The following is a 23,690-nucleotide window of genomic DNA, read 5'->3' on the forward strand; positions in this document are numbered from 1 at the left end:
GTAACTTTAACTGACTCAACCCATCCAACCTACCTCATTTAATTTTACTTGCCCTACCCCTTTCCTTGACTCTACCTGCCCCGCCCCGCTCTGAGGCAATTACGGGGCAGGAACAGATAATAGCATAGCCGATCTATTTCCGACATGTTGCCATCCCTAACAAATATATAGCCATGGTTATCTAACACCTAAAACTTACTATTTAACCCAGCAAATTTTGTGACCAGCACCTATGTTATCCATGTCTCAAATATCTTTTGAGCCCAGTTAGGGCTCTTGCACACCCACACAAACTCCTAGCCACGTAAGTTCCAGATGTAGCACTGAATACTAATTGTGCTGAGGGAATCTTGCAAAATGCAACATTAAGCATTAACCACAATACATGTTGGGCATATCCCCTTGCTACCTAACCGTTAAGAAAATGAATCATTCAATTAACTAGCCAGCGAAAATCCAAAGTTCATGGTCTTTAGTGTTATCCATCTCGTGAAACTTGTCTTCAATCAATACGATTTAATAAACATGAAATCCTAAAATTTTTGTTTGGTAACACAAACAAAAATAAGTCCTAGATGTTAAATAACAACCATGGTGCATTGGAACTCTATGTGGTGAAAATTTTCTTTGCAGCTCCAATATTCCTGAGCATCACTTTAGCCAAAGATGAAATCTCTTCCTGGCTGTTAACATTCACAGTCTCCCCTTAACCCAGGCAACAATCTGAATCAACCAAGCTTGCAACAAGCGCTTCTCGTTGTCAGAAAAGTTTACAGCTTTTGGAATTCGGACAGGATCTCATGAGCGTTCGATTCCGCTGCAGCCAATGGCAACGCATAGAGACAGCGACAAAGACGGAATGAAGCACATCAAGTTATTCACATTTCAGACTACCAATGTATCAATTTAGAGGTGTGACTAGAAAAGATAATTATTTAACAAAGCAAGAGAAATCCTAAAAAAATTGGGATCAAGAATGTACGACCACCCACGGGACCCTAAGAAATTGATCAGGTACAAAGTGAAAGAAAAAAAGGGGAATTTTTTTCTCTTTTCTTTAGAGAAAAAAAAAGCAAGAAGCAGTTGGATCAACAAGAGATCGGAGGGACGAGGTGAGTTTGTCCTCTGGAGATTTAACGGAACCTTCTATGTTGGTTCCCGTCTGGTCCCCTCTGGCATCTGCTTTAAGATTCTTATACTAGCTGATAAGGTGCCTCCTTTGTGTTGTGACTTCTTTCTTCTCTACAAATGGTAGAGCCACAGGTCAGTAGAACAGGACATTAAACGGCCTACACGATGCTTTCTATAGAGTCCACGGAGTACTTTTGTCCCTCTTTTCCGCAAGTTGAATGGAATCTTATTGTTCATACATAGTTTTTTAAGCCCACCTATGTTGACCAACAACCTTTCCTCAGGTCTAACAGACCACTCCTTTCATTTTCTTCCACGAGATGGCGTGTTTTGTACCCAAAAAAAAGAGTGCGTGTTTGTATTTGCTATTTATTTAGCATGGAACTTGACTGGGACAAACGTGAGATTTAGGTTGCAAATTTTACAAACATGAGAACACCTGCCGATCTTATGGTGGGCATTCCAGGGCCCTTGTGGATTGTTTCTGGTTTGAGTAGGCAAAATCATGAATGCCGAGATACAAATGCAATTTGGCAAGGCCATAGCATCTGGTCTTTAACACCTATTGATCGAATCCATGTAGCCATGCCACTGGACTGAACCCTAATTCGCCATAATCTAAGTGGTCATTTTGGGCCAACGCTGCCTCACAGTCGCATCCTCGTAGGCATGGTAAATCGCAAAATAAAACGACGACCAAGTCGACCGCTGCTGCTCTTAGTCGTTTCTCCTTCCCAAGGCATTTCCAGCTTCCTTCGAACGCGTCGCCTCACAGTTTCCTCTAGCTCGCACCCTGTTTCCACAGCCAGCCATACTTAACAACTTTGCTCTGTCGTGCTCAGAAGCACTGTGTTCTCCCGCTGTAACCGTAGTCCATGGTATCATTTCGCCATGTTTCCTTCCCTTTCTTCCTATGCCTTCTCTTCCTCATATTCCTTTCCCCTCCCACTGCCGGCGATCCCATCTACACACACTGTGGCAGCACCGGCAACTACGCCGCCAACAGCACTTATGATACCAACCTCAACCTCCTCCTCCGTTCCTTCGCCTCCAAGACTTCTCTCTCCGGTGGCTTCCTCAACGCCACCGTCGGCCAGATCCCTGACCAAATCTACGGCCTCGCCATGTGCCGCGGCGACACCAATGCCTCGGTCTGCCGCTCCTGCCTCAGCGGCGACGCGATCCAAGACGCCCCCCAGCTCTGCGCGTACAACAAAGGCGCCATCGTATACTACGAGGACTGCCTCCTTCGCTACTCCAACCAGCGCTTCTTCTCGACCGTCGACTCCTCGGGGATGATCAAGTGGAACGTCAAAAACGTGACCGACGCCAGCCGGTTCGACAAGATTGTGGACGAGCTTATGAGCGCGATCACCGATTGGGCCGTCTCCAACTCGACGAGGAGGTTCGCCACCGGGCAGATGGTGAATTCCACCAAGGCTCCATTTCCTCAGATATATGGTCTGGTGCAGTGCACACAGGACCTGTCGCCGAGCCAGTGCCAGCAGTGCCTCCAAAATATCCTTGAGCCAAGACCGACACAGCTAGACGGGAAGAAGGGAGGGAGGGTGGTCGCAGCAAGCTGCAATTTTAGGTACGAGATATCCAAGTTCTTCAACGGGGCACCGTCGCTAAGACTTGAGGAGCCGCCGGAGAACGCACCGGCGCCGGTAGTGCCTCCACCTACCAAAACACCTGAGGAAGAAGGTAAGGGTAGTAGCCGACCGGTACCAGTAAACTAGTTTCAATAGCATCAGTTTATCGACGGCGACTTAATAGGGAATAGATGAGTCCTTCCTAACTCTGTTTGAGATCCAATCATTTCTAATCTGTTTACTAATATCATATCGATTTGAGTTTAATGGCTACATTTTCTTTTTGTTTTTTTTGGCTAAACGCATGTCTCTACATAATTTAGTTGAGAAGTATTAGGTGATTTAAAGTAGATTTTTTTTTTTTTGGGCATATATACCTTTAAAATATATAAAATTATATGAATATTCTCATAAAATTGTTATTTATATGTATGTCCTTATAAAATATTTAATTTTGCATGTATACCCCTTTTTTACTTTTTTTTACATAATACTAACCAACACTTTTAAAAAATAAATGATTTAAAATTGAAATGACTGAAATACCCTTACATGTAGACATGCAAAAAGGAAATTTTATATGGATATAGATGCAAGTAGCAACTTTGAGAGGGTATTCATGCAATTACACATATTTAGAAGGGTATACACTTAAAAAAAATTCATTAAAAAATGATCAAAATCTAGTAAAGATAATTCATTAATTAAAAAAATAACAAAAAATATTAAATCATGTTAATATCAACTCTTATAGAATAAATTATGTTGCTTTTACAAAATTCTTGCCTCAAAAAAAAAACTCAATATTTACAAATCACTAACAAATATTTTACAAATCTAAACATCTATAATTAATTTAAATTCGATATCCTTTAATCTTTTAAAAATAATGAAGAATATGTAGATGTCATAGATTCAATAATAATAATTATATCAAAATCAAATGGTAAATAGCATTACCAAAATGTGACTCGATCTTTTTTTGACTTATCGATCCAATTGAATCATAAAAGACTTGGCAAATTTCAACCGAGTTTTGTTTTTTTAATAGATTATTTAAATATACATCTTTCTAAATATAAGAAATTGCATAAATACCCTCATAAAGTTGCTATTTGTGTGTATACCCTTACAACTTTTTTTTTATATCTACCCATAAGGATATTTCAGTCATTTTATTTTTAAGCCGTTTATTTTTTAAAGACATGAAATGGTATATGTATATATACAAAAAAGAAAAAACAGAAGAATATACATGAAAATAGTAATTTTACGAGAATATTTATATAATTTTGTATATTAGAAGGGTATACATACATAACACCCTTTAAAGTAACAATAAAGATCAACTCTTCCTTATTGGCCTCTAGTAAAAAAAAAGAAAAAGAAAGCAATATTATATAAACAACAGAGCGAGGCACTAATGCTTGGTGCCGTAAGATACAAGGGTCATTTCTACAAACCAGCCAAAGTAGAGAACCTTTTCTTTAATTTAAGGGTTTACTAGCTAGCACCAGTATATCTTGTTTGATCAAAAGTAGTTCACACTATTATAATTGCACCAAATTAATACTTCCATAAGATCACATGCTGATTACTAACCTTGGAACATGAAAAGTTTGCACATGGATTCCTTTTAAATGGCAATCCATTTTGAAACCCTAGTTCTGCTTCACATCTAATTCGCTTGAGTCGGGATCCTCTGCAGTGCGTGTTTTGCACCAAAGAGAACTGTACAACCCTTAATCACTGCTGTTGCCCAAGGTGACAAGCCAGGAGGGGGGGGGGTGAATTGGTTTCTCTTAATTTTAACTATCTTACTTATGTTAAATGATGAGTTAGTGGAATTAAACAAATCACAATACAAACAACAAGAAGTATAGTGGTTCGGTGCTCTCCTTAGCACCTACGTCCACTCCCCAAGCGACCCCTTGGGAATTCACTATAATCCCGCGGATTACAGTTGGATTGTTTTTCGGGCTCACAATCCAAAAACCTTTACACTTTGGTTTTCCGGGATCACCAAAAACCTATGTTGGTTTTACGGGCTCACCAACGAACCTATGTTGGTTTTCCGGGCTCACCAACGAACCTTTACAATTGGTTTTACGGGTTCACCAATCAACCTATTCCGTTGGTTTTGCGGGCTTACCAACTAACCTTTACAAGGAGTTTAATAACCAAAGTAAGAAAATTTAAGCTCCAAGATGAGCAAATATAATAATATAATCTACAAAGAAGAGTTTAGAGAATAGTTATCGCTTGATGTGACTTCTCTCTTCTTTGTCAAGGATGCTTCACTCTTCAAGGGTGGATGGAGCTCTTAATGACTCTTGGAATCTGCTCAACCACTTTCTTTTGACTCTTGAATGAAGCACTTGGATGAAGAAGATTAGAGCACTTTGTCTTTCTCGTGTACTCTTTGATATTCTTGCAAAAGGATGTTCTCTCTGATGAATAGTGCCACTTTAAATAGTTTCCTTCATCCATTGGACAAGCCCCAATGGTTAGAATTCAAAAACTAGCCGTTACTCACTGTTGGAAGGACAAAAAGTACTTCTGCAGAACTAGCCGTTATGCTTCTGCCCGTATTTGGGTCGGCTCAACCTGTCCTTGGGTCGACCCAACTTTCACTTGGATCGACTCAACCTTTCCTTGGGTCGACCCTCTCAGAACCACAGAAACTTGCAATTCAGCCTTCCTTCACTTGGGTCGACTCAACATTTCTTTGGGTCGACTCAAGGTTCAGTTGGGTCGACTCAACTTCTTCTTGGGTCGACCCTCTCAGGATTTCCAGAGAACCTTTTCTGTCATCTGTTCTGTCTTGCCTTTGGGTCGACCCTCTCAGGATTTGGGTCGACTCAAGCTTGGGTCGACTCAACTTCATCTTGGGTCGACCCTCTCAGTATTTTCAGAGAACCATTTTCTGAGTTGTTGAGAAGCTTGAAGTTTGGGTCGACTCATGCTTTCCTTGGGTCGACCCAACTTACTGTTCATCTGTGTCATTTTTGCAGAAGTGTGCCAGATGCTTTCTTGATGTGCCGGGGTCGACCCAATCAACCTTGGGGTCGACTCATTCCACACTTTGCTGCAACTCAAAGTTAGATTCATCCAAGTAAACAATGAAATGCATCTTTAACTTGTTATACAAATATACTGAGAGTAACAGACTTATAAATGAAGTATCGAATTAACTTATAACATACTCTCGATTATTGCTTGTTAATCATCAAAATAATACTATCATCCTCAATCTCCCCCTTTTTGATGATTACAAAATATAGAGTATGAGCCTATTGATACTTATCTTAAAATCAGTTTTAAAAGGGCTCAAGTTGCTGAATTTCAGCTTTTCAAATATGAGAGTGAAGTCTCCCCCTATATCATTCAAATGTTTCCAATTTGACTTTTTAAATTGCTCCCCCTTTCATTTATATTTCATTAAAGTTGAAACTCCAAAAATTTGAGATAAAGCATGAGTTTCAGGTTATGTATCGAGGTGTGAAAGGTGCGTGCCAAATTCTGAAATTCTATGTGCCAAATTCTGAAATTTGATAGAAATTTTTGATTTGATCATTTTTATTGTTACAAATTGCTCCTCCTTAAATGTATATGCTTTTCCATTATAATTTTCAATTTGTTTTACAAGTTATTTCTCTTTTCTTACACAACTTACTTCTCTTTCTTTACTTCTCCCCCTTTTTGTTATCATCAAATAGGTGCATGGGAATAGACACAATAAATAACAAACATTCAAACTTCATTGATCAAAATAGGAACATTTTAGTACAATAATGCCAAAAATAAAAACAAATACAATGTTCATCAATCAAAGTTTAAAATACATGATCAACACAAAATACATATGAGAACTAGATACCTATCCTAGGCTCTAAACAGAAATACTAATATCAGCCTAGGAAGTATCTAATGGCTGGGATCTAGTCCTCATCCTCCTAGTGTACGTGGCGAGGGGAGGTCGAGCCTGATGAGACTGAGTCTGGCGTGGAGCACGATGAGCTGGATAACTCTGTGCCGAAATCTCTGACTCAGCAGCCTGTGGCACAGATGGTCCATGAGTCTCTCTCTCTCTCCGTAGAGCTCCCATCTGCTCCCTCAGATCACTGATATCAGCAGACATGATGTCTAATCTACTCGTCAGCCCATCAGTGATAGTCCTCGCCTGAGCTGACATAAGCTCTGTCATCCTACTCCAGAACTCATCTGTATCTCCCGCAGGAACAGATGACGATGGTCCAGCCTCTGAAGGTGCAGTAGGATGATCCATATGCTCCTCATCCTCAGGGATAGGGTCTCCAATATCTAGTGCATCACCCTCAGGTGCATCACCCTGAATCCCTGCTTCAGTATGAACCCACTGCCCGTTCACTTTCTCATAGCCTATGCGAATAAGTGATCGTGCAGTGTATGTATCAGTATGAAGCAGATGCCTGGAGATCTCCCCCTCGACAGATATGTCGTGTTGTCGGAAGATCAAGGTGAGTATCATACCATAAGGCAGGGATACTCTGAAGTTGTAGATCACCTTCCTCATCTGCCTCAGTATCATGGCCGGGAGATTCAGGGGAATACTCTGAATAATATGCTCCATCACTACTAGATCTCGCTCTGTAATGAGATCGAATCTCCCGCTCTTCGAAAATAGAATCTTATTTATGATGCTGAGCAACAACCTCATTTCTGCAGAAAGAGAGTTCGCTATTACCTTCTCCGAAAAGTCGAAGTCTTCATTCTCAAGTATCAACTGCAGGGCTCTCATCTTGTTTTCTGGCTTTTCTGGAGTTGCTCCTTCGCAGGGGAGATGAAGCAACTCACTCAAACTCTCCTCGGAAACTCGAACCCTAACTCCTCGAACTTCCGAAATGAGCCCTCCCATCCCAGTTTTGAGGAAGGCATAGAACTCCCGAACTAGTCCGGGGTAGATCACCACATCTAGGGAGCAAAGATACTCCCAACCTTGCCTTCGGATCCATTCCCCCAAACGGAACCCTTCTTGATCAAAGAACTCGGAATGGATCCTTCTCCCCGTTGTAACCGGTCTCCCCGCAAACTTTGCAAGTTGTACTGAGGGGGAGGGAGGAGGAGGTGGCTCTGCACGTGCCTCACGTTGTGGAGACACTGTAGATAGCTCCGTAGCTTCTCTTTCCTCACGTTGGATCCGTGAGACTCTTCCGGATCTCTTGGCTACGGCTCTTTTGGGTCACATTTCTCCAAGATCTTGAAGTAATCTAGCATTTGGAGTTGATTGGAGGAGTTTGGAGAGTGGAGAATAGAGTTTTCAGAAGAGGACAAGGGCAAACAGTGCCCTAAAAAAGCTCACGGGTCTTCCTTTTAACAGTGGGGTCCCGACGTTGGGTCGACTCAACGTTGGGTCGACCTTATTCTGGGTTGGGTCGACCCAAGTTCAGAATTTTTTTCTTTCTCTTCCTTTTTGCTTCTAAAAATTTTTCTTGCTTCCAATCCTTACAAATTCTTTCTAGGACAATGATACATGAGTAAGGAATCTATATATGACAATTTTGACTCATGTTTCATGAGTTTTTAGAAATGGGAGGAATGTATCATGAGACTGCTTGCTCCCTTTTATATCTCTTCAATAGAAAGGATCATATATGCCTAATTCCCTCCTTAGCGTGCAGAATCTATCTTCACTTAAGGGTTTTGTGAATTTGTCGGCTAATTATTTTTCAGTGCATATATGCTCAATACATATGTTTCCATTTTGCACATGATCCCTAATAAAATGATATCTTATTTCTATGTGTTTGGCTTTAGAATGCTGAACCGGATTTTTAGTAAGGTTGATGGCATTAGTATTATCACACTTAATAGGAATATTATCTAGCTTAACTCCATAGTCCTCTAGTTGTTGCTTAAGCCATAGTACTTGAGCACAACAACTGCCAGCAGCTATATATTCAGCTTCAGCTGTTGACAGTGCCACTAAATTCTGCTTTTTGCTAAACCATGATACTAAGTTGTTTCCTAAGAATTGACATGTTCCACTAGTGCTCTTCCTATCTAATTTGCATCCAGCAAAATCAGCATCTGAGTATGCAAGCAAATCTAGACAGGAGTCTCTTGAGTACCATAATCCTATATTCGTAGTTCCTCTTAAATATCTAAGGATTCTTTTAACAACACTTAAATGTGACTCCTTAGGATCTGATTGGTATCTAGCACATATTCCTACACTAAATACGATGTCTGGTCTACTAGCAGTAAGGTAGAGCAAGGATCCAATTAGTCCTCTATAAAGCTTAATATCAATACTCTTTCCTTTTTCATCTTTGTCTAGCTTACTAGTAGGATTCATTGGAGTGTCTACTCCCTTATGATTTTCATTCCCAAACTTCTTTAGTATTTCCTTTGTATACTTAGTTTGATGAATGAAAATACCTTTTTTAGTTTGTTTGATTTGTAATCCTAGAAAGAAACTTAGTTCTCCCATCAAACTCATTTCGAATTCTCCATGCATTAGATCAGCAAATTCTTTGCAAAGAGTATCATTTGTGGCACCAAAGATTATGTCATCTACATATATTTGTACCACTAATAGATTTTTGTCCTTTCTTTTGAGAAACGGTGTTTTATCTACATTTCCTCTACTAAAGTCATTATTAAGCAGAAATTTGCTTAATCGATCATACCAAGCCCTAGGTGCTTGCTTCAATCCATATAATGCCTTATGTAATCTAAACACATGATTTGGCAATTCATGATTCTCAAAACCAGGAGGTTGCTCTACATATACTTCTTCCTCTATAAAACCATTTAAGAATGCACTTTTTACATCCATTTGATACAATTTGAAATCCATGAAACATGCAAATGCTAGAAGTAATCTAATAGCCTCTAATCTAGCTACAGGAGCAAATGTTTCATCAAAATCTATCCCTTCTTCTTGATTGTATCCCTTAGCTACAAGTCTAGCTTTATTTCTTATAACTAACCCATTTTCATCTAATTTATTTCTAAAGATCCATTTTGTTCCAATTACAGAGTTATGCTTTGGTCTTTCAGTTAATGTCCATACATTACTTCTTTTGAATTGATTTAATTCTTCTTGCATGGCATTTATCCAATTAGTATCTTTTTCAGCTTCTTCATAAGTCTTAGGTTCTAATTGTAAAACAAAAGCAAGATAATCATTTAAATTTCTGAGAGAGGATCGAGTTCTTACCCCTTGAGATGGATCACCAATGATTAAGTCTTTAGGGTGTCCAGATGCATACCTCCATTCCTTTGGCAAGTTTTGAGATTGTGGTGGCACGCAATCATCTCCTTTATCTTGAATTGGCACGTCATCAATATTCAACTTTTCAAAGTTAATAATTCCTGTATCATCATCAAGAATATTTTCTTTCCTAGCAGACTCACTATCAGACTCATCAAATATGATATTAACTGACTCTTCGACTACAAGGGTTCTTTTATTGAATACTCTGTATGCCCTGCTAGATGTGGAGTATCCTAAGAAGATACCTTCATCTGACTTGGCATCAAATTTACTTAGATCCTCCTTGCCATTGTTTAAGATGAAACATCTACATCCAAATACTCTAAGATATTTAGCAGTTGGTTTCTTATTCTTCCAAAGTTCATAAGGAGTTTTCTTGGTTATTGGTCGTATTAAAACTCGATTTAGAATATGACAAGCAGTGCTTATAACTTCAGCCCAAAAGTACTTTGGAAGATTTGACTCACACAACATCGTGCGTGCCATTTCTGCCAATGTCCTGTTTTTTCTTTCAACAACCCCATTTTGTTGAGGCGTTCTAGGTGCTGAAAATTGATGTGAAATACCATTTTTATTACAAAATTCTTCAAAGTGTTGATTTTCAAATTCAGTACCATGATCACTTCGAATTGCTACTAAGGTGAGCTTCTTTTCATTTATGATATTATTATAAAGTTTCAAGAATTCTGAAAATGCTTCATTCTTATGTGCCAAAAATGAAACCCATGTATATCTTGAAAGATCATCTACAATAACTAGTCCATACTTCTTCCCTCCTAGACTCGCAGTTTTAGTGGGTCCAAATAGATCCATGTGTATGAGTTCAAAAGGCCTAGTTGTTGATACTATATTTTTTAATTTGAAGGATGATTTAGTTTGTTTTCCCAATGAGCATGGTCCACAGATTTTATCCTTTTCAAAAATCAACTTTGGCACATCTTTTATTAATTCCTTATTGACTAGTTTTGATATTAATTCTATACTAGCATGTCCTAGTCTACGATGCCAACTTGTTTCATTTTTTTTTCTTCATTAGTAATTAAGCATAATCCATTTTTCTTGCCTAAATCATGTAGATCTACCATGTAAATATTTCTTTGCCTTTGTCCTACAAGTACAATGCTATTAGCTTTAGGATTTGTGATTATGCATACTGATGCTTCAAATGTGACTTTAAATCCTTTATCACAAAATTGACTTATGCTAAGTAGGTTATGTTTCAAACCCTTAACTAATAAGACATTTTCTATAAAAATAGATGGAGTAATGAAAATTTTATCCTTTCCAATGATATACCCTTTACCATTGTCTCCATAGGTTACTACTCCACCCTTCTTAGATTCCAAGGTGACAAATTGGTCTACGTCACCGGTCATGTGTCTTGAACAGCCGCTATCTAGATACCATCGTTTTTCTTCTTTATTAGCTGCAAGACACCCCTGCAATAAAGATCAAAAAAGAGCTTTAGGTACCCAAACTATGTTGGATCCTTTAGGGTTAGTACTTGATGTTCCTTTTGGAATCCAAACTTTCTTGAATTTGATCTTATGATTATTACTCAATTTGTTTTGACTGGACTTTCTATAGTTACATTCATATGCTTTATGTCCTGATTTATTGCAGCAATGACAAGTAATATTTTCATTTTTAGCTTTAACAAAAATGTTCTTTAAGTATTTTTGATTCCTATTTGTTTTATAACCCAATCCAGCCTTATCATATACAGCTTTTTGACTATCAAGAATCATATTTAATTTGGTTGAACTAAGTGTAAACTTATCTACTAAGGATTTATATTTTTCAGCATCTTCTTTTAACTTGACATTTTCAGCAATTAGATTCTTGGTTTCATTTGTGAGTTTCCTACTTAATGTTTCATAGTTATGAGATAGTTTTAACTTGTCTTTGATAAGAGATTGATTTTCTTCTTTTAGAACTTTATTTTTATTGATTAGTTTTTTATGTTCTTCCATTAGTTCTAAAAATGCATCATGTAATTCATCAACAGTAAAATCACATTCAAGTTCAGAATCTACCTCATCGTCATTGGCCATATGACACATTTGGGCCGTCTCTTGATGATCTTCCTCTTCTGAACTTGACTCCTCACTTTCACTCCATTCAGCCATGAAGTTCTTCTTTTTCAGTTTTCTTGCCATCCATTTCAATTCTGGGCAATCTATCTTATAATGCCCAGGTTTGTTACACTCATAACAAATAGGAGTTTCTTTTTCTTTTTCTTTGTCCTTACCCTTTTCTTTGCTTGAGCTACCTTTGAAGAAGGATTTCTTTTTATGAAATCTATTCTTACCTCTCATAAACTTTCTAAATTTTCTTCCAAGTATAGTCATTCCTTCTTCATCCAATTCATCATCATCATCTGAATCTTCCGACTCAGTTTGTTGTTTAGGGGTGGTAGACTTTAGGGCAATGGGCTTTCTTCTCTTGACCTCATCTTCTGAATTTTGCCTTATGGTCAACTCATGGGTCATGAGTGATCCTAGAAGTTCCTCTAATTGCAGTGTGTTGAGGTCCTTAGCTTCCTGAATTGCAGTTACCTTGGCCTCCCAAACTCTTGGTAGAGACCTGAGAATTTTTCGCACCAATTCAAAGTTAGTATAAGACTTTCCTAAACTCTTAAGCCCATTTATAATTTCAGTAAAACGAGTAAACATATCAGTTATGGACTCAGTGGATTCCATTTTAAACAATTCATACTTGTGTACTAATATGTTTATTTTTGACTTCTTAACTTGATTAGTCCCTTCATGAGTGACCTCAAGTTTGTCCCAAATTTCTTTTGCAGAGACGCAAGTAGATATTCTATTAAATTCACTTACATCTAATGAACAGTAAAGTACATTAATTGCTTTTGCATTTAACTGTGCTAATCTTCTATCACTTTCATTCCAATCCATTTCTGGTTTGGGTATGATAGTGCCCTCTATATTAAGTGTGGGTGTGTGAGGTCCTCTAGTAATAATGTACCATAATTCATAGTCTAAAGCTTGAATGAATATCCTCATCCTAGCTTTTCAGTATGTGTAGTTTGTGCCATTAAATAGAGGAGGTCTATTTGTGGATTGTCCCTCACTCATAGAACATCCCACTTGGGTTGTCATGATCTTTAACTCTTGATTGTGATATCAATAAGTACTATTGGAGCACCTTGCTCTGATACCACTTGTTGCCTAAGGTGACAAGCCAAGAGGGGGGGTGAATTGGTTTCTCTTAATTTTAACTATCTTACTTATGTTAAATGATGAGTTAGTGGAATTAAACAAATCACAATACAAACAACAAGAAGTATAGTGGTTCGGTGCTCTCCTTAGCACCTACGTCCACTCCCCAAGCGACCCCTTGGGAATTCACTATAATCCCGCGGATTACAGTTGGATTGTCTTTCGGGTTCATAATCCAAAAACCTTTACACTTTGGTTTTCCGGGATCACCAAAAACCTATGTTGGTTTTACGGGCTCACCAACGAACCTATGTTGGTTTTCCGGGCTCACCAACGAACCTTTACAATTGGTTTTACGGGTTCACCAATCAACCTATTCCGTTGGTTTTGCGGGCTTACCAACTAACCTTTACAAGGAGTTTAATAACCAAAGTAAGAAGATTTAAGCTCCTAGATGAGCAAATATAACAATATAATCTACAAAGAAGAATTTAGAGAATAGTTATCGCTTGATGTGACTTCTCTCTTCTTTGTCAAGGATGCTTCACTCTTCAAGGGTGGATGGAGCTCTTAATGACTTTTGGAATCTGCTCAACCATTTTTTTTTGACTCTTGAATGAAGCACTTGGATGAAGAAGATTAGGGCATTTTGTCTTTCTTGTGTACTCTTTGATATTCTTGCAAAAGGATGTTCTCTCTGATGAATAGTGCCACTTTAAATAGTTTCCTTCATCCATTGGACAAGCCCCAATGGTTAGAATTCAAAAACTAGCCGTTACTCACTGTTGGAAGGACAAAAAGTACTTCTGCAGAACTAGCCGTTATGCTTCTGCCCGTGTTTGGGTCGGCTCAACCTGTCCTTGGGTCGACCCAACTTTCACTTGGCTCGACTCAACCTTTCCTTGGGTCGACCCTCTCAGAACCACAGAAACTTGCAATTCAGCCTTCCTTCACTTGGGTCGACCCAACATTTCTTTGGGTCGACTCAAGGTTCAGTTGGGTCGACTCAACTTCTTCTTGGGTCGACCCTCTCAGGGTTTCCAGAGAACCTTTTCTGTCATCTGTTCTGTCTTGCCTTTGGGTCGACCCTCTCAGGGTTTGGGTCGACTCAAGCTTGGGTCGACTCAACTTCATCTTGGGTCGACCCTCTCAGTATTTCCAGAGAACCATTTTCTGAGTTGTTGAGAAGCTTGAAGTTTGGGTCGACTCATGCTTTCCTTGGGTCGACCCAACTTACTGTTCATCTGTGCCATTTTTGCAGAAGTGTGCCAGATGCTTTCTTGATGTGCCGGGGTCGACCCAATCAACCTTGGGGTCGACTCAATCCACACTTTGCTGCAACTCAAGATTAGATTCATCCAAGTAAACAATGAAATGCATCTTTAACTTGTTATACAAATATACTGAGAGTAACAGACTTATAAATGAAGTATCGAATTAACTTATAACATACTCTCGATTATTGCTTGTTAATCATCAAAATAACACTATCATCCTTAACTGCCATGTCATTCGATCATGGAGACAGACAGCTATCTAGCATTCAATAGTGATGTACAACATTTGGAATGCAACACGATGCCGTATTTGACAGTTGTATGTCTCCACAATCAGATGACGTGGCAATCATCGAGGACTATACAACCTCTATGGTGTAAAACATTCACCACAAAGTATCCAAACTCAATCCACTTATCCGAGACACTCCAGTCAACAAAACTATCAGACAAGAATCATAAGGTTTATAGAGTAAATACTAATAAAAGCTTTCCCACAATATGATCGGCCTCAATTACCATACATGCCGCAAACATTTGTAACACAACAAAGAATACCATTTTTTATTAGGCTGTGCAGCTGGGGATTAATACTAAGGGCTGAGAAATAGTGTCACTAATCGGTCACTAAGTTTACACCACGATGACCAAATTTCTGTTGGTCACTAATCAGTCACAAATAGTGACTGATAACGGTCCGTCACTAATTTTCCGTCACTGTACGCGTATTTTCTGGTAGTGTATGCAAATGTCATTCTCCACAAAAGAACCATTATTAAAATTTAGGCCAACTCCCACCAGTTTATTCTGAGAATTTTCTACAAATCTCTTTTCTGAGAGAAACTTCCGCCAGTTTATCAGATCAAAGATAGTTCACAATGCTCACCAACAATCGTAGTTGCCTCACATTAGCAAACTTCCATAGAACATGTTCTGACAGCAGGGATCAGAGGATAAAATAATTGCAATCAGATTCTTCTTATATGACAATCTTTCAAGAATTCATGGCCCTGTCTCAAACCCAATCCATTCACTCAAAACACTTCGATTCCTGCCCAACTTAAATGACAAAGATGTGGTTTACAGTGAACATTGAAACAAGTTATTCCGTTTCTCTCAATTTCCACATGTTATCCCACCTCTCTGAGTTTTCATATTATGACATAAAGATCCACTACTCACAATATAAGTTCCCTGATGTAATGTGACTCAACTAATGGCTTCATGTTTGACATCATAGATTGTGCAATATATATATATATATATATATATATATATATTAAATTGCTCATTTATCCATGCAGGAAGCAAGAAGAATGTGACAGGTATGGTTCTTGCAATTGCCATACCTGTAGTGAGTGCTCTGGTGCTAATCTCCGCTATATGCATTTGCTTCTGGAGGAGGAAGTCAGCAATAAAATTACCCTGTAAGTAATCCATAAATCAAATGCTTGCTGTTGCTTGAGTGAAATTTATCCTTATATATTTATAAAAATTTCTGATAACGGTTTTTCAAAATGTTCTCTTTCAGTAGATGGGAGTAACGCAGAAGAGATCGAAAGTATTGAGTCACTATTAATTGATATATCCAAGCTAAGAGTTGCAACAGCAAACTTTTCTGAAGAGAATAAACTTGGAGAAGGTGGCTTCGGTGCAGTTTATAAGGTAACATGATTGCAACAATCGCACATTTTTTCACCTAAAAATAACAGTCATACATCAAAATAAAGATTTATCATCTCTTATTTTTCTTCATTTTAATCGGTTCTGTATAAATATGTTTGTAGTCTTTTGGTTCTATACTTCAAGCCTTATAATTCTGTATAGGGATTATTACCCGATGGACGAGAAATAGCAGTCAAGAGGTTATCAACAAGTTCAACACAAGGACTAGGAGAGCTGAAAAATGAGTTAGTTTTAGTTGCTAGGCTCCAGCACAGGAATCTTGTAAGGCTTTTGGGCGTTTGCTTGGAGGAAGAAGAGAAGTTGATTGTCTATGAATATGTGCCTAACAGAAGCCTGGACACCATTCTTTTTGGTACTGCCTTCCACAGAAATCTCACCCTTTTAGAATTTGTGTTATCATAGTTTTTGCAGCCTATTATTACTCTTCTAGACCTTTTGTATTTGTTTAGGTTTAGTGGCTGCTTATATTCTATTGAATCTAGAACTTTCATTTTTAACTTCATCCTTTTTGTCAGCACAGGGGGAAAAAAGGTCTAGTCATCTCTAAATTCCATCCTCTCAACTTATTCTAATACGTGTTACCTTAATTAACTATTTTTGTATGGAACAGATCCTGTAAAAAGAGAACAGCTGAACTGGGCAACCAGATACAAGATCATTGGTGGAATTGCTCGAGGCTTGCTATACCTACATGAAGAGTCTCAGCTAAAAATTGTACATCGGGATTTAAAAGCCAGCAACATTTTATTAGATCGAGACATGAACCCAAAGATTTCAGATTTTGGCATGGCTAGGCTTTTTGGTGGAGACCAAAGTCAAGGCATCACAAACCGAATTGTTGGAACATTGTAAGTGAAAATCTTGATAGATTTACCCATTGTTATGGTTGATCCCAATAGGCTATCCAATTTGTTGCAGTGGATATATGGCACCAGAGTATGCCATGCGTGGACAAATTTCAATCAAGTCAGACGTATACAGCTTTGGAGTTCTAGTTTTAGAGATCGTGACAGGCAGGAAGAACATTGGTTCCTCTGATTCTGAATCTTCCAAAGGCCTTCTGAACTATGTGAGTTTCAAACTACACCAGCACCTGCAACAGCATCCACCCACTCCCACATGCACACTGTATCTCTATAATAGATTATTTACTTAGTAAATTCGCCTTATGCAGACATGGGAGCAGTGGACAAAAGGAGCAATTTTGGAGATCTTGGACCCATCTCTGGGTAACCATTGCCCAAGAAACGAGGTGTTGAGATGCATTCAGATTGGACTATTGTGTGTTCAGGAAGATCCATCTGACAGGCCTACCATGTCTACAGTCGTTACGATGCTCAGCAGCGACTCTGTGTCTCTTCAAGATCCCTCCCAACCTGCATTTTACATTGGAAAGAGTGGCACGAACTCAGATGTTTATTCAAATGATTTTCATGGAGATACACATGACCGCTCTGCGAACAGGTCGTCACCGATATCGCCAAATGAGGTATCAATAACGGAGCTTGAACCAAGATAGATATAGGTAAGAAGAAGGTTGTGGATGAGTATTTTGAACAACCTGAAGTCTGAATATTGTGGATGTAATACATGTAGTATCCCTCGGGTCCTTTGAAACATTAGCGCATCAACATATGTCTTATGTCTTTCCATTTTTTAATAAGATAACCTAATATCAGATTTCCATTGAGATAATGTTTACTAATTTATTCGAAACCTTATACTTCAAGGCAATTATACAGAAAAAGAGGGCGTATAAACCTACCCTGTAGCAACATCTTCAAAACAGGTAGAGTAAATAATCAACCAATGGAGCAGATGCACAAATGATAAAGGCTTCTCACTCTACCTAGGTTAGAGCGGCTAAAAGTATGTCCGACCTCTAGTACTTCGGCCTAACTCTTTATGGGTTTAGATGGTATGTGCCAAGTACCACTTTTCTGGATCTCGGAATGCTTATATGGAGGAAGATCTGCTTGAATGTTGCTTCTATTCAACATCAAGTTATTTGGATGTTAGTCTCCTCCGGTACTCGGGTAAATGTAACTCATGACCCTTGGATTTCAAATTTAAATGCTTAGCTTACCTTCATCAATATGGAAGTGGATATAGAAAATCGAAAGGTGGTTAATCTTATCACTGCTGAAATATCTTGGAACAAATCCAAATTGTCTTCTATCTTTCCTGCTGAAATGATGGACAATATATGTAAGATTCCTTCATAAAAAGCTGTCTGGTCTGGTCAGCTGTATTGGGGGAAGAACAGGCATGCTAAAGCTCTTGTAGAGGAGATAGATAAGCTACTGTTGCCTTTGCCTTATCAGCACAATGCTTCATCCTTTACCTGGATATGGAAGCTACATACAACAGCGAGGGTAAAAAAAAAAAAAAATGGTGGAAATTGGCATGGTTTAGAATTCCTTGTAAATCTATTCTTAACAGAAGAGGGATTCTGAATGCCGGTATGCAATCATGTGACCTATGTGCGGACTGCGAGTCCGACTGTAACCAGGTTTTTGGTACTTTGTAGTTTTGCCAGGCAATGTTAGAAAGGTTAGAAAATATATCGTGTTTGATTTTTGCCGCCTCCTTCGATGGTCTTGTTTAATCTTCTATCTCTGCCACAGGTAAAGAAAGAAACAAAGTCCATGATTGTTAATGTTGGATAGCTTATTTGGCAAGCAAGTATTGAGAGGCGGTTTCAAAGGAGAAGAGCACACACACACACACAGACACACACACACACACACACACACACACACACAGACACAGACACAGACACTCACTTACTAAGTTACTATGGGTGGTATTAATGTTACTTCCCTACCATTGATGTGCTGAAGGTTAACTTTGATCGATCTATGAACGACACTGCAGCACGTATTGGGTATGTTGAGAGATCATTTGGATCGTCTGCTCCCCGCCGGAAGAAAACATTGGCTGGACTAAACCATTGTTTATTTTGACACATGATTGCTATCGGATTGACCTGGTTCCCAAGGATGAGCTTCTTGCAATGGTTTCTGATGGTTAAGCAAATCTTACGAGCCATACCACAAATATACACCATCTATGACTTGAATTGGGAGAGGCACAATGGTTTAGTCCAGCCAATTTATCAGCAATCATGTAAAATAATCTATAACAATCATGTCAAATTGGGAGAAGCTCCAATATAGAAGTGAGGAATTATTTTACCAAGTACTTTCCTAAGCTCTGTTGAGCTTTTGCCTAGTGTTTACCCTAGTAAAGAAATGTAAACAATAATAAGGGTCTGTTTCATCGCAAGAATACAACTGGCAATTTTTTTGAAAAAAAAATTATGTTTTCATTATGTAATAATCTAGAATTTTATCCAAAAAAGCTACCAGAAAAATATTATTTAAGTTTCTTGGCCTTATATAAGTATCCAAGATTGATCCAGTGCAACCAATATGGAACTAAATACATATATGTATAAATCTTCATATGCTCTCTCCGTTTAAACTCTAGTATCCTTGCCAAGCTAAGAATTCAAATCCATTCAAATCTATTCATGAGTATCATAAATCCGATCACAAATATTACGATCGGATCATAGTTAGCTCAACGAACTTGTGTTGTAGTATCTCCTAATCCACATGGGTCATGTGCCGAGTCAGCTATGATACCATTTGTAGCAACACAAAATCTCACTAAAAAGAACTAGCTAGAAGATGCTATTTCAGTTCTTAGGTCCGCTATAAGTACTTAAAATCTATCTAGTCCATAGTAGATATAAGAATAAACATATACTCGCACAGATCCTTACATACACCTTTTATTTACGCCCTGGTATCCTCAGCAGCTAAAGGTCCAAATTAATTCAAATCCAATTACATATACTATGACTGATTCAGGGTCAATCAAATAAGCCTATGTTGCAATGTCCTCCAGTCCATATAAGTCATGGGTTGAATTTGCTCTGATACCATTTGTAACAACCTACAACTTTATCCAAACAAGTTAGTCAAAAAACATTATTTAGGTTTCTTGATTTTGTATAAGTATGCAAGATCTGTCCAGTGCATAGTTATATAGGACTAAATACATGCCTGCACAGATCCTCATATGCTCCCCCCAATTAAGCCTTGGCATTATGGCCAGGCTAAGAGTTTAAATCCATTCATAAGTACCATAAGTTCAATTACAAATACCACAATTAGCCCATGATCAACTCATTAGATCCATGCTGTAGTGTTTTCTAGTCCACATAGGCTCTGAACCAGATCTGAAATTATATCATTCATAACAATTCAAGACCTCAACAAAAAAAAAAAAAGCTGAAATATGTTACTTGAGTTCCTTGGCCCGATGTAAGTATCTTAAATCTACCCAGTGTATAGTCGATGTGAGACTAAACATGCATCTGTATGGGTCTTACACATTTATTTGCCTCAAAATAGAAAATTAGAAAATTTGAAGAAGCATAAACAGATTCTAATGTGTACACATAAGCCCTCTCACTTAAATATGCTGAACTCACTTACGATATTCTCTTTTTTTTTTTTGATGTAAAATGAAAAAGATATTTACAAAGAGAGTAAGAAGATGGTTAAAAATGAGAGAAGGAAGAAAAGAAAGAACAATTATAAATACAAAGGGGCAAGGAGATTAAGGATGGTCCTATGGCTATCTAGGGCCTTGCCCAAGCAAAGGTTGCCTCATATGGAGAACGTGTGGGTGGTCTTTTGCAGGACTGCAGTTGAAGAGTTTTTCTTCCTTCAAAAAATTCTAAACTCCCGTGTCAACTGTGCCAAGAAAGTGCCATAAGCAACTGATCCCACCCCTTCCTCAAAGGGGCTAGAACCTTCTTGCGCCTCCACCAAGACTAAAGTGAGAGGTAGTTAACAAGTCGACCTTTGATATTAAGGTGAGAGAAAATTGCAACCCAAATGGACCAGGTAACTGGACATCTGATGAAGAAATAGGAGACGGTCTCAGATGTTGGGGCCAAAACAAGGATATTGTGAAATAAATTAAGCCAAAACCAAAACCAACTAGAAGCAATATTCACACAAGCCATATATCAAACACCTGGAGAGTAGAAAGAAAATACATCAAATTTACGCGGAAAAAATCCTCAAGTGTAGACGGAAAAAACAATAGGAAAAATCCAATCAATCCACTATAATGAATATAGATTTACTATAATGAATATTCAAGTTTATGCCTAAAACTTGAGCCCTCAACAAATTTGGAAAACTCTAATATCACCTTTCTAAGAGTAACAATGATCTTACCCAAACCACGACAATGTGATGAACCCATGAATGTAATGAGATCCCTAATAATGAATACTACAACTCTCTATAGCATCCAATACAACTCTTAGATAGTGTCAATACCGGGCCAGATGGGCCGCCTTAGACCATAGTCGGCGGCCCATCTGGAAACCCAAACTAGTGTCTTCAGGAGGAAGAAGACGACCGTAATTGCCAACTATTGAGGCGGTTATAACCGCCTAATAGCCACGATCGCACTCCACCTCTTTTCTAACTGAGGGCTATAAAAGCCCATGGACTTCCCACAGAGGGGCTTTATCCCTCACCTCTCACTGCCTCTCACTCTCTCCTTCCTCCACTCCAAGGAACTGGATCAGGAGCGATGCCATCGGAGTAGGGGGTCTCGAGCCGCCGAAGGAAGCAACCGATTACCAGAATAGAGGCTTCTCGGCTCTCCTGTGGCTCTCCTACATAGAGAACTGCCACTGTTTCATTTAAAACATAAGCAGTGGTGTCTCATTATTGGCCTTCTTCTGATTCTTTTCCTCTTTTAATTTCTTTTTTCAATCATTGTAGTGTTTCTTCATATGACCCTCTTTATTACAGTAGAAGCACTTGATTTTCCTCTTGCACTAAACTGAATTCTGGAAGTACCGCGCCCCTTAAAGTCTCTACTCTTACCTCTTTCCTTGTTTTCTATAATAAGAGCATGTGCATTGTCCTTACCCAAGTCTCTTCTCTATTAAACAAGCTATCTTTCACCAGAGTAAATTGTAGTATCCCATCAGGAGCAGAGTTGCTAAGTGACACTACCAAAGTCTTCCAACTGTCAGACAATGAACTCAACAGCAATAATGCCTGCAACTCATCATCTAGCACTATCTTCATTGTGGTCAACTGGTTCACCAAGTTTTAGAACTCACTCAAATGCTCAGAAATAGATCTTCCCTCTTTTAGCTTCAAATTCAGAAGCCTCCTAATTGCAAAGGCTTTGTTCTGGATTGTCTTCCTCTCATATAGACCCTCTAACTTCATCCAAAGATTGTAGGCATTATTTGTCTCTTGAGATAAATGATGGAACACACTAAGATCAATCCACTGTCTGATATACCCAATAGTTTTCCTGTGCATCATCTTCCGGTCACTATCACTAATGTCCTTTGGCTTAGCATTAGCACCTTCAATGGGCTTATGTAAATCTTTACAGTAAAGAATATCCTCCATCATAGGCTTCCAAATAAAATAATTAGAAGCACTAAGTTTCATCATGGTACCCGAAGAATTCTCCATCTACTCCCACAATATCTCCACACTCACACAACCTCGGCTCTGATACCACTTGTTGGGGCCAAAACAGGGATATTGCAGAATAAACTAAGCCAAAACCAAAACCAACTAGAAGCAATATTCATACAGGCAATATATCAAACACCTGGTGAGCAAAAAGAAAACACACCAAATTTGCTTGGAAAAAACCATCCAGTATAGAGGGAAAAAACCATCCAGTATAGAGGAAAAAAACCACAATGCAAATCCGATCAATCCACTACAATGAATATAGAGTTTACAATACTCAAGTTTATGCCCAAAACTTGAGTTCTCAATAAATTGAAAAAACTCCAATATCACCTTCCTAAGAGTAACAATGATCTTACCCAAACTACTATAATGTGATGAACCTAAGAATGTAATGAGATCTCTAGCAATGAATACTACAACTCTCTATAGCATCCAATACAATTCTTAGATAGAAACTCAATTTGTTAAATCACTGTGTGAAAAACCACATCAAAAAAAATAAGAAAAAAAACCTATTTCTTCCGTATGGCATGCAAAATTGATGCGGCAAGTTGTGTCCTTTTCCTCTCAGTATCACTACACCATTTGTGCCTCTCTATCTCCTTTTTGTTTTTTTTTCTTTCCGCCATGCACTGTTCTCTCTCTGTTTCCCCTTTTTTTTTTTCGTTATGTGCCGCCGCACCTCTTGATGTTCATGCACCTCTTCTTTTCTTCACGCGCGCTCTCCTGTGGCTCTGCCAAAAAAAAGCAAGAGGTAAAGCCCTAGTGGGCTTTTTGGGCCTCCCCAAGTGGGCTGGACCCACTTATATCAGAGATGGTGCCACATAGAGGGAATTCAACCTCCCACTTTTCTTTGCAAGAAGATCACCCATGTGAAGTCTATCTTTTAGGGCTAGCCGCATGAAAACTTTCACCTTTTCAGGTACCCGGGCTTTCCAGAGGGCATTAAAATCTACACCGAATAGTCCATTCTTACTAAGCTTCCCAACTGGCACATCAGCATCCTTGGAAGTATG

The 23,690-nt window shown here is 38.6% G+C and overlaps 1 protein-coding gene across 2 annotated transcripts; it reads left to right on the forward strand.

Moving 5' to 3' along the window:
- Nucleotides 1-1,401: 1,401 nt before the first annotated feature.
- On the forward strand, nt 1,402-18,094 carry LOC103698692 (cysteine-rich receptor-like protein kinase 6). 2 transcript variants are annotated; one of them, XM_088724255.2, is made up of 7 exons: nt 1,402-2,838; nt 15,751-15,873; nt 15,981-16,111; nt 16,274-16,484; nt 16,743-16,980; nt 17,051-17,201; nt 17,307-18,094. In XM_088724255.2, the coding sequence occupies exons 1-7, from the start codon at nt 2,007-2,009 to the stop codon at nt 17,649-17,651; spliced, it is 2,031 nt and encodes a 676-aa protein (XP_088580381.1). In that variant the 5' UTR covers nt 1,402-2,006; the 3' UTR covers nt 17,652-18,094. The 2 variants fall into 2 exon arrangements, with proteins under 2 accessions (XP_088580381.1, XP_088580376.1); XM_088724250.2 differs by having other exon boundaries at nt 1,415-2,838; nt 15,978-16,111.
- The last annotated feature ends 5,596 nt before the right edge of the window (nt 18,095-23,690 follow it).

This window comes from Phoenix dactylifera, chromosome 1 (genome assembly GCF_051530095.1).
Source record: "Phoenix dactylifera cultivar Ajwa chromosome 1, Ajwa_hap1_PhDact_Kaust_v1.1, whole genome shotgun sequence".
In the NCBI taxonomy this organism is placed as follows: Eukaryota; Viridiplantae; Streptophyta; class Magnoliopsida; order Arecales; family Arecaceae; genus Phoenix; species Phoenix dactylifera.